The 11,610-nt window shown below is 37.0% G+C and overlaps 1 protein-coding gene across 1 annotated transcript; it reads left to right on the forward strand.

Moving 5' to 3' along the window:
• Positions 1-7,748: 7,748 nt before the first annotated feature.
• On the forward strand, positions 7,749-10,744 carry LOC104603519 (G-type lectin S-receptor-like serine/threonine-protein kinase RLK1). The gene has a single exon (XM_010267572.2). The coding sequence runs from the start codon at positions 8,079-8,081 to the stop codon at positions 10,506-10,508; it is 2,430 nt and encodes an 809-aa protein (XP_010265874.2). The 5' UTR covers positions 7,749-8,078; the 3' UTR covers positions 10,509-10,744.
• The last annotated feature ends 866 nt before the right edge of the window (positions 10,745-11,610 follow it).

Genomic DNA, 11,610 nt, shown 5'->3' on the forward strand with positions numbered 1-11,610 from the left:
AAAAGGAAATGATGGACTTTTGTTCCTCTGTTGTTTTCCAAAAGAAAGAAAGATCTTATTTTTAACATGATTTAGGGATGGATCTGGGTCTTGGTTCCATAATTGGATAGATTTCAACCAGTCAACCTTCTTCCTTGGGCTTGTTTGATTCTTTGTCTTCTTCGGAAGAGAAACCCCATTTCAAAGGAATAAATTTCTCCAACATAGGAGCTTCGCTTGATGTCTCTCTGAACATTCAGATTGTCCAGGAAAATGCTCTGTGGTGGTTGCAAGCTGCTGCTTGCACGTCTCAATGGCTGAAACACAAACAACCCAGAAGAGAAGAAAAACATCAATACATAAAGAACCCACATGAGAAAAAAACCAAAGTCAAGAAGATTCAACGTGCAATCTTATGATAATGGCCATTGCCCACAACTGGGTCGCGAGATTCATTACTTAGGAAGTAGAAAAGCCATGAATGATGAGATGGGTATATGAGGGATACCTTGAGTAACATGCTCCAGACAGAGAGGGAGCTTGCGACGGAAGACCTGGATCTTCGATGTTCTTCCTCCAAGGATTCCATGTAAGTCTGACACTGCACATTTTCTGTGTAATTAGCCATGGTGGTCATGGGGAAATCTGTACCAAAACCGAGTGCGGGAGCATCTCTTTGAATGCGAACATGGGGGTGTTCCGTTTCCATTACGGTGGCCATGGGCAGTTTATAAATAGTTACAAGTGGATACTTTGAATCGTGGATAGTTTCTGAAGTGAGAGTAAATGACATATATGTCCTCTCTTATGCTAGAAAACATCAAATGGAAAATTCAGAAAGAAGGGGCATTGGCTCTTTTATAAGTAGTATATATATATATATATATATATTAAAGGAATGCTTTCAAATTACAGCCTCCCACCATTTAGACACGTGGCTTTTTCAAATTTAGGCACATGTAGCTAGACATGTGGCATTTTATGAGAATTTAATGCTAAAACTCACAACCCACTACCACCATTTTCAATAAACTCCTAAAAAAGTTATTATCCACAACCATTTTTACCTACATTTTATCAATTTCATTTAATCATTAACCCTCTAAGTATCATAACAAAAGAAAACTATCCATATTCTAATAATTATTGAAAAGTTATTTTTTGAAATAAGTAGTTCTTGAAATTTTAATAATAATTAAAATATTAATAAATATAAATTTAATAATATTAATTCCATAATGTAAATTTAACATTACTGATTCCTTGTACTTAGAACGAGGTCATTCACTAGTTTCTATTAAAAGAAATGATGTCATGAAAGATAAAAGTTACAAATGTGATTTTCATTCAGTCCTTTTGCTCAAATTACATTACAATTTCTAAATTTCTTTAATAAATTATACAATTAACAATTAAAATTTTGATTTAATGTTTCCATCCACACATCTTAAGTTGCTCCTTACATATGTTTAACCTAAAAAGAAAATAACAAAGAAAAAAATTAGATTTTACATTTATCAACAAAGTCCCTAAACCTACAATGAAAGAAGTAATAGAGAATATAGAAAAAGGAATATTATATTTGAATAGAACCTCCTATAGTGGTAAAATAGTTATAATTTATAATTGGGTAAATTTCTTAAACTACCCCTATTGTTTGTTTAATTGACTAAGTATACCCTTACTGTTCAACTATTGTTTAATACTATCCCTACTGTTTTTGACAATTGACTAACTATACCACTACCGTTAACATATGTTAATGCTCGACCCCACGTAACCTATTAAAATTTTTTAAAACTCAATATTACCCTCATCCCGTTCATCTCAACACCAGCAAAACCTTCTTTGATCGTTGAAAGACTGTATTACTCGGTATCAAAGGACCCTTATTTCACCGTCCCTACCACCATCATGGAAACTTATTTGACCGTCCCAGTTAGATGGCCCTTAATGGAGCCACCAGAGAGTTCTCTTCACTGCTAAGTGGAGGTCGTCAGATCAGAGTCGGCCCTGTTTTGTTTCCCCATCTCTCGATCCCTGTTTTGTTCCCCTCACCAGAAACAGACGTATCTACACGCCTATACCTTCCAAGCAACACCCACCAATAGAAATTGTCTTGGTAAAACCAAATCTGCTATCAATGTTTACTTGAGATTACTGAGAGGAAAAAAAAAAGATGAGGCAGAACACATTATAAGAAATATCTTTTACTGCGACAACACCAGCTTTCTGATGTAAAACATTTATTGCATGTGGGGGTTCCTCCAATATTGAACGCAATTGCAACAACAATGGAGATGAGGAGAGGAAGAATGAGAGAACGAAGTTGAGCCTCCGGACGTAAGTCTCTTTCCATGGCCAACTGTTTATCGGTTGGATTTTATTTTGAAATTTGAGGAATAGTGGAGGGCAAATCTGACATTTTGTTTCTTTCCGTTAACACTTAACAGCCATATCAATTTTCATAAACAGTAAGGGTACTTTAAGGCAATATGTAAACAGTAATGGTAAAGTTAATCAATTTGGCAAACAGTAGGAATAGTTTAAGAGATTTACCCTTTATAATTTTGTTTCCAACTTTTATGACAAAAGAGGCCTAATTAGCTATTTTTCATCTCTTAATTTATTTTAACTACGGAAAAAAGATAGGGTTTATTGGGCTTAAAGCTTATTGCTCTATGGGGCTACATAACCTGAGGGTAAGGATGGCAATTTCCCCCATCCTCACTGAGTACCCAACCTCCATGATTAGGTAGGGATGGAGATGGAGACTTCACTGCGTCAGCAGGGACAAGGTGGGGATGGGATTAATAGGAATAGTCAATTGGGTACAGGGACAGGGATAGGGAGTGAAGTCTACACCTCTCCCTGACCCTGATTATATATATTAAATATATGTATATAAATATATATTATTAAATGTATAATATTATTTATATTATATATCAAAATATATTTTGAATATTATTTATATTTTAATTTTTCCTTTATTTTAAATAAATACCTTTTTGAAAAAAATTCAGAGATTCAGGTCCGTTGTGGATGAGAATGGCGCTCTGATCCCGATTATATATATTAAATATATAATATTATTTATAATACTATTTATATTATATATAATATAGTATAGATGTAAAAAATAATTAGCTCGGTGTCTGAATGTTTTTGGTCCTTTCATCACAGTAACTCAAAATTGGAACAGTGGATAAGGAAAAAAAATCCTCTTACTGAACTTTAAGATGGAAGGATGCCCAAAGGCCCAAAACCTTTGTTTGATCCACAGTAAAGGAGGTGCCTGATATCAGCTAGTATATTGAAGGCTCAATATTAATTACCAACTGCCCATGTTTGTTTATTAATGCACTCACCAAGCCAAATTGCTTCTGGTCCCTTCATTATAGTGCTTGCATGAATGCACAAGCATCTTGGTTATTGCTTGAAAAGTGGAAAGAGATATCTTGCTGGAATTTGGACGAACCAAATATTTTTCCTTTTTCCTTCAGCCTTCACTTTGTTCTTTCCTCTTGCACCTACGGATGGGATTAAAAAGGGGGTGGAGGCAGAGCAGAGTATCGGTGTTCATGAATGATCTGAACCAAAATATACCATGAAAACTAGTAACCGGTAGCCTTTTCGGGTTTCAGTTAAATGATGGTTTTGGCTGATTGGATGGGCAAACTGCCCGGTTAACCAATAAAATCGGGGACCTGGAGAGCATTCCAATTTTTGCTTCAGCCAAACACTACTCACACCCTACCCACAAGACACCACAGTCGAATATTTGGACTTGTACGAAAAGAGTGCAAAATCAAAGATGTATAATATAAATATAAGGTTTAAAAATACCATATATATATATAAATAAGGTTTTGCAACGAATATATCGTATTATTTACACTCTTCCCAAATAGAGCCTTAGATTCAGTTTGAAAGGAGTACAAATACATATAAAATACAAGGTTTTGCGCTCTACATATTTCTTCAATAGTACGAGGCCTAGCCGCCCTTCTATTAATTGTCCTCTACATCACTAACCTAAATCTGAAAAGCCTTTTCATTAAAATGTCAAAGCATTACTAAACAAAGGGGATTGTGATGGCATCTCTTCGGTTAAACCAAAAGTTGTGGTTCCAAGGGTGGGGCAGGATCTGCTATAAATAATACATGTACAATAGGCTATATATGACATGCTCACTCCTGATTGGGACAAGCAACCCATTGTATACGTATTCTTTGTTTGTAGTACATATGGAGTCTCCAGGTGAAAAGATCTTGCAATCCAGGTAGGGAGATGGGATCTTTTGAAAGCAAAAGGAGGGTTTTTTTTCATTTTTAGGAGTACTAGCAAATGGCACATGCTTTGCACATAGTAGTTTTAGATGATGATAATGATAATAATATTAGTAATATGTGTCCAAATATTTTTACAGCACTTTTATATTTTAATGTGTACAAAAATAATTCTTATTTATCACACATATTTTTTGTTTAATATGATAAATATGTAATATAGAAATATGTCTAAATGTTTTCTTGCCAAATTTCTGTACTTTTTATAATGTTTTAATATTTCTATCCTTTTAAATTTGCTATGTTTTTAAATATTTATATCTTTATAACATTTGGCCCAAACGGTTGAATTATTGACCTATCACCAAACAAAACAGAAAAAGAAACAAAATCATTTTTGGGTCACTTTTATATTTTGTATTTCATTTCCATTGTCAAGAAAAGCAATTCTTATTTATCACACTTATTTTTCTTTGGTATTAATTAGTATAAAATATTAGATATGTATCCAAACGTTTTCTATAAAATTTTTATGTTTTTTATCATTTTTGTATTTATATTTTTTTAATTTTTATTATTTAATAATGACATCAATTGTTAACACATTTGACCTAAAAGACTGAATTGTTGATTCAATACTAAATAAAAAAGCAATTTCATTTCTGGGTCAATTTTAAATTTTATATTTCATTTTCATCATCAATAAAAATAAGTCTTATTCATCACAGTTTTAAATTTTGTTAGCAAATCCAAGTCATGCAAAGAAACTTGAATAGTAAGTAAAATTCGATTTGCATCAAAAGTAGTGCAACCCTCCAATACCAATTTACATCTATTTTTCCAGATCACTCAAATGATAATGGCACATTTAGTTATAATTACGAGGATTAGGCCCGGTAGAATCAAGGGTATTAATGGAAAACCAATAATCAAAACAGTCACGAATACTCCGGTCCGTCTGAAAATCAACCCTTAGACCCAAGGGTGAAGGTCTAGCCATATATGTTGCACCACTGGACATTGAAGAAATAAATGACCTAAGGTCTCCTCTCGCTGAAACTGAAAGCACACACTACCTGGGGCTGGGTTGTCTTTTAGATGATTCAGATCATAGTTTTCAAAACTGGATCGGATCGGACGGTCAGATTGGAAAATCTAGGATCGGGATTTTTCTCTAAAACCGTTGATTTTGGTCAGTGAACCGCTGAACCGAGTGATTAATCGTTCGAACAATTTGATCATTTTTTTATTTTTTTGAAAATTATTTATTTATTTTTTATTTTCTGTAAGAACGGGCCAAGTATTCAATTCGAATAATCAGACTGTTCGACCCGATAACCGGACCCTTGACCGGTTCAATCACCGGATCGATTTTAAAAACCATGATTCAGATTTAACTGGTACACAGCCCGATAGACATATTTCCAAAGAAATAAATGGGTCTTAGGTGGGATGTTTTTGAGAGACCAAAAGGACTTTCATGTAATTTCACCAAAAGCAAGTTGGAGATATTGAGTGTTGAGGCACTGAATCAGTTAGAAACTTACATGCTGATGTAATTGTAAAAACTAAAAAGTCCATTGGGAGTCGATTTCCTCCGGATCAACTTATCCTGCATTAGAGAAGGGCGAGAGGAATTTTGAAAATGGCATGAGATATTTCTGGTGGAAAATGGCATGTTACCACACCAGAACGCCACTGCATTGAGTGATGGTCAATCAACTGTTGAACTCTCCCCTCTAGAGAAATACCAGCCAGTGCTAAAAAGATGGGCTCCAGCCCAAGATCCATGGGTCTTCTACAATATTAATATCCCACCCATTTCCAACAATCCAGTGGAGTCTCTTAATAATATGTTGTCTTATTTTCAGCATTGATAACCACATCAAAGCTCTCTATGCATAAATTGGGGTATATGGGGGTTGGGGCCAGGCCTAGGGGTGCTCACCGTTTGATTAATCAATTCGTGGCTGAATCAGTAGTATTGGTTTTTAGAAAATTGGTAACCGAAACCGAATCGAAATTAATTGGTTGACTAGTTGACCGGTTTGGTTAACTGTCGGTTCGATACGTTGATTTTTTTTATTTTTATACTATATTATAAAAATATATAATAAAAAATTAAAAATATATTATATTTTAAATAATAAATAATATATCATATATTGTAAATATATATTTATATATAATACATATTTACTAATTTATATTATATATATAATATACATAAATATAAATAAAATATATAAAAATATATGTATACCGGTCAGTTTTCCATGTTTTTGCTCACCCCTAGCCAGGCGCCCTCCCATAAGGGTGTAATTGTTTAAGGGGGAACCTGTCATAGAATGAATAGAGTGAATAGAATAGAAGTAGGAATTTTATCATAATCATCATGTAAATAAAGACTAGTCCCAATTTTAATGGCTCCCCGGTGAGCTACATAAGTAAATCCTGTTTGTCCAATTCTGTTCAATGCCATATTTTTGCTGCACTTTTTCCCACCTTGCATTTAAAGGTGAGTTTTATTTGTAAGTTGCAAAACCTGGCTCTTGATATAACACAATGACAGGATAGGATTTGTGTGGCAGAGAAAATAATTTATATTAACACAAATATGAAAATTTCTTTTTTCTGTATTTATTTGTTTCCTACTACCTAAAACGATGAAAAGTCAAATATATATTTGTGGAATTACTCAATTAAGTTTTTGTTGTCAGCAAACATCTGTAAAAGCATTGGCTAAAGCGACGAGATTCCCTCCAAACAAAAATTTTGGATGTACACTCTAAAAGCATGATGAAAATTCGACAGTTTTCATTTTAAATTTTAGAAAAATTCATGGTTTGCTCCCTTTCACAAATTTTTGTTAGTATTTTGAATATACTATCCCCAAGACCCGCCTATGACAAAAGGCATATTAAGTGATCAAGAGCAAACACATAGCCTGAGCAGCAGCAGATTCTGATTTCATATCACCAAATAAGTAAGTGTTTGGTAGTGTTTTCATTTTTTTCAGGAAACATTGTCATGTCAGAACCATATAGTCAGTTTGAGCAATTTTTATTTGGTTGAATTGATTAAAGTAAAATTAATTACATTTCTTCAAAATTAATTATTTTTGGTAAAAACAACTTTTTGACTTTCTTATTCTAAGGGGGTATTTTTATCTCTTAAGCAATTAGGCTCAGGTAGGTTGGAACAAGTATGAATACAAATATGTAGTGTAAAATCTTGTATTTTAATTTACGCATCAAAGCCATCAGTACATAATATAATTCACCTTCTCTCTCAATATCTAAGATGAAAACATTGCTTCAAATTGTCCCTTTCTGCAATTTTTCTATGTATATTGGCCGAGCCAAGCCAAACTGCTGTCATGTCTCTCCCATTGGCTGGTTCTCTTAATTATTTTGATAAGCGTTGGTTCTCGTAATTGGTCCTGCAGCTACCAAATCCTTATCCTACTTAAAGAGAATTACCATTTAACAGATTACTGGGCATGGCCATCACTAACAGATGCTAGTAATCAGGGCGCGCTTACAGAGATTTTTTGTTTAGCGCTGGAGAATCAAATGCTTCCTTAGTTTTTATTTTCTTTCTGGTAGACTGCAGGTTCTTTCTGTGGTCTTGTATAAAGCTTCTTGATGTCGTATAGAACTGCACATCTAACCGTATCTGACTACAGAATTTGCTTGACTCAGCTAGTTGACTTGAAGTCCTTAAAGTCTTTCCATTAAGCTTCCCAATTCCTCATCTTCATCCTTGTTGCTGCTGCGGGTTTGTACCAATTGATCAATTTTCCGATGGCTTCTGCACTTGTTGATGCCGCAACCCTCTTAGTGCTTCTTCTTTTGCTAAACAGGGCAGCCATTAAAGCTTGCGGTAAAGTAGCTTTAGGCTCATCTCTCAGTGCTATTGATGACAGTAGTAAGTCTTCCTGGAGCTCTCCCTCCGGAGAGTTTAAGTTCGGGTTTCGCCGGCTTGACAAGACCGATCTCTTCTTGCTTTCCATCTGGTTCGACAAAATACCAGACAAGACCATGGCTTGGTATGCAAACGGAAACAACCCAGCCCCGAGAGGTTCAACCGTTCAGCTTACAAGTGATGGAGGCTTGGAGCTAAATGATCCTCAGGGCCAAGAAATATGGAAGTCTGAACCCATCGGCGGTGCCGTGGCTTATGGTGAGATGCTGAACACCGGGAACTTCGTGCTTGTCGCCACTGCTAATAAGTCTAATAACATATGGGAGAGTTTCAAGCATCCCAGTGACACCCTCTTGCCGACACAGGTACTGGAAGTGGATGGCGTCGTTTCTTCTCGACTGACGAAGACCAACTACTCAACGGGACGGTTCCAACTCCGACACAAAGATGGAAATCTCGTTCTTAACACCGTTGGGATTCCGGCTACATTTGCCTATGATACTTACTACGAAAGTGGAAACTCTGTCAATGCCAATGACAACGATTCTCTCTCTCAAACGATCTTCACTGAAACGGGGTTCATTTATATTCTTATCAGAAACGGGAGCAGGGTTGGTCTAAACACCCAGGATTTCTTCCCGCGCAAGGATCATTACTACAGAGCAACCCTCGATTTTGATGGGGTTTTCGCGCAATACATTCACCCCAAGAACTCCAGCGGCAATCAGGCCTGGTCCATGGTGTGGCACATTCCTGATGATATTTGTATGGCCAGTAAAGCTACTTTGGGCAGCGGCACCTGTGGGTTTAATAGCATCTGCAACCTAACTGCAGACAAGAGGCCTACTTGTTACTGTCCACCTAAGTATTCCATGGAGGATCCAAATAACATGTTCAGCAGTTGTGTCCCAGATCATACGCAGGTTTGCAACAGAGAGGAACCAGGAAGCTCCAAAGATGTTTATGGGTTTGAGGTATTGCTTAATACAGATTGGCCCTTTTCTGACTATGAACAGTTTTATCCTTTTACTGAAGATCAATGCCGAAATGCTTGCTTGCGAGATTGTCAGTGTGCAGTTGCCGTTATCCGTGATCAGAACTGCTGGAAGAAGAGATTACCACTTTCAAATGGAAAGGTTAACAGCCAGGTCAATATCAATGGAAAGACCTTTATGAAAGTGAGAGTAGACAGTCGTCCTACAGAGAAAGAGCGCCACGAAAAGGTTTTGATAGTCATCGTCTCACTGCTTTTAGGTAGCTCCGTCTTTGTTAACCTCCTTTTGCTAGGTGGGATTTTTCTGTATATTTATATAGCTTGCCGTAACAAGCTGAAAAAGGCTGAAGAGGTTAAACTTAAATCAGAGAGGAGCGTTGTAGGAGGAAGGCTGTGCTCTTTTACTTACAGAGACCTCGAGGAAGCTACAAACGAATTCAAGGAAGAGTTGGGCAGGGGAGCTTTTGCAGTTGTTTACAAAGGGGTCCTCGAATTAGGTGGTAAAAAACTAGTTGCAGTAAAGAAGCTAGACAGAGTGGTTCAGGAGCGCGAGAAGGAGTTCAAAACTGAACTGGGCGTCATCGGCCAGACCCACCACAAGAATCTAGTCCAGTTGCTCGGATTCTGCGATGAAGGGCAGCATCGGCTTCTTGTGTATGAGTTCATGAGCAATGGCACATTGGCGAACTTCCTGTTCGAAGCTCCAACCAGACCTGCGTGGAACCAGCGAACCCAGATTGCCTTTGGCATTGCGAGAGGGCTCCTGTATTTGCATGAGGAGTGCAGCACCCACATCATTCACTGCGATGTGAAGCCTCAGAACATACTTCTGGACGATTGCTTTACTGCGAAGATTTCAGATTTTGGATTGGCAAAGCTTTTGATGACCGATCAGAGTCGAACTCATACAGTCATTCGGGGAACCAAAGGATACGTCGCACCAGAGTGGTTCAGAACCGCGCCAGTCACCTCCAAGGTGGATGTCTACAGTTTTGGGGTGGTGTTGCTGGAAATCATCTGTTGCAGGAAGAACATTCCAGTGGGAATAAACGAGAGCAACGGTGGAGAAATTCTGACAGACTTGGCTTACGATTGCTTTTGTCAAGGAAGGTTGGATGATCTGCTGGAGAATGACATCGAGGCAATGAATGACATGAGTACGCTGGACAGATTCCTAAGGGTGGCAATCTGGTGCATACAAGAAGAACCATCACTGAGGCCGACGATGAGGAAGGTCACACAGATGCTAGAAGGAGTTACTGAAGTTCCAGTGCCTCCATCGCCATCTCCCTTTGGCTCAGTTCTTCGAAGTTGAAGTCGTGCTCTGTTTCTGTGTCCAATTGGCTAAGAAATTGCCTTTTCTGTTCCAGAATCTGGGTTTAATTTATTTCTTTAGCGGTATGTTTTAATTTGTTGTAACAAATTGTTCTTGTTATTCCTTAAGTCTTATTTTCCTTTCAACCCAACAACTCAAGAGATTGACGGGTATCTTTATCTTTACTGTATATATATATAGCAGAAAAGTTCTCTGCTCTCTCTCCATGAAACCAATTTCTGGGCTGTAAGTGCTTCTCTGATCATCCAATTGGTGGATAAACTGTGTCAACCGCTTACTACGAGAGGTGGTCTACCATTTCAACAAAAGAGAGGCTAGGAATTCAATTCTTTTTTTTTTTTTTGCCTTGCTAAGACCAAATGTCATACATTTCGAGCATTGTATCACCTGAAGTGGTGATCAAAAATCAACGGTTCCCCTTGAAAAATGTCATAAATTAGAATGGGGTTCCCCTTGAAAAATAAGATAAACTCAGATCTCGCTGTTTGTCAGCCTTGTAAGGCGTTGCTAAATTGCCCATAATAACTCAAACGAGCAACTCATCTCTGATGCACTGGACCTATCATGAATGCTTTACACCATTGACAAATTTATCACATTACAGGTTTAAGAACTCCCAAATCGCAATGGCAATATACGTGAGGGTATTATATGTCGTAAGCCTCACAAACCAAAACTTTGGGGCTTGTGGCTCCGGCTGTTCCGACGGCAAGGGTTGCAGCGGCGGTGGAGATTCGAATTATGTGTCGGCAACGGCAGTGAGATTCGCAGTGTGTCCGAGAGGGTGGAGTGGTGGGGAGGGAGAGGAAGAGAATAGAGAGAGAAGTTAATTGTATTTAATTAAGGTAAATGGGTTCAACTATGATATGGAAAATATATGATATTATTTATCAAAATTCACGAGTGGATTTTGATTGGTCAAAACTCTTTCTATATCATATCTTTTCTGACTTTTCAACATTTCTCTTAAAGTCATCATATCAGTGAGTTTTTATTTTCCAAAACTCACTTTTGCACCATTAATGCTTATTAACAGAGGTGTCCATGTCAGCATAAATAACAATTTTATAACCAAATTACC

This window comes from Nelumbo nucifera, chromosome 2 (genome assembly GCF_055504915.1).
Source record: "Nelumbo nucifera cultivar China Antique chromosome 2, China Antique-T2T, whole genome shotgun sequence".
NCBI lineage: Eukaryota > Viridiplantae > Streptophyta > Magnoliopsida > Proteales > Nelumbonaceae > Nelumbo > Nelumbo nucifera.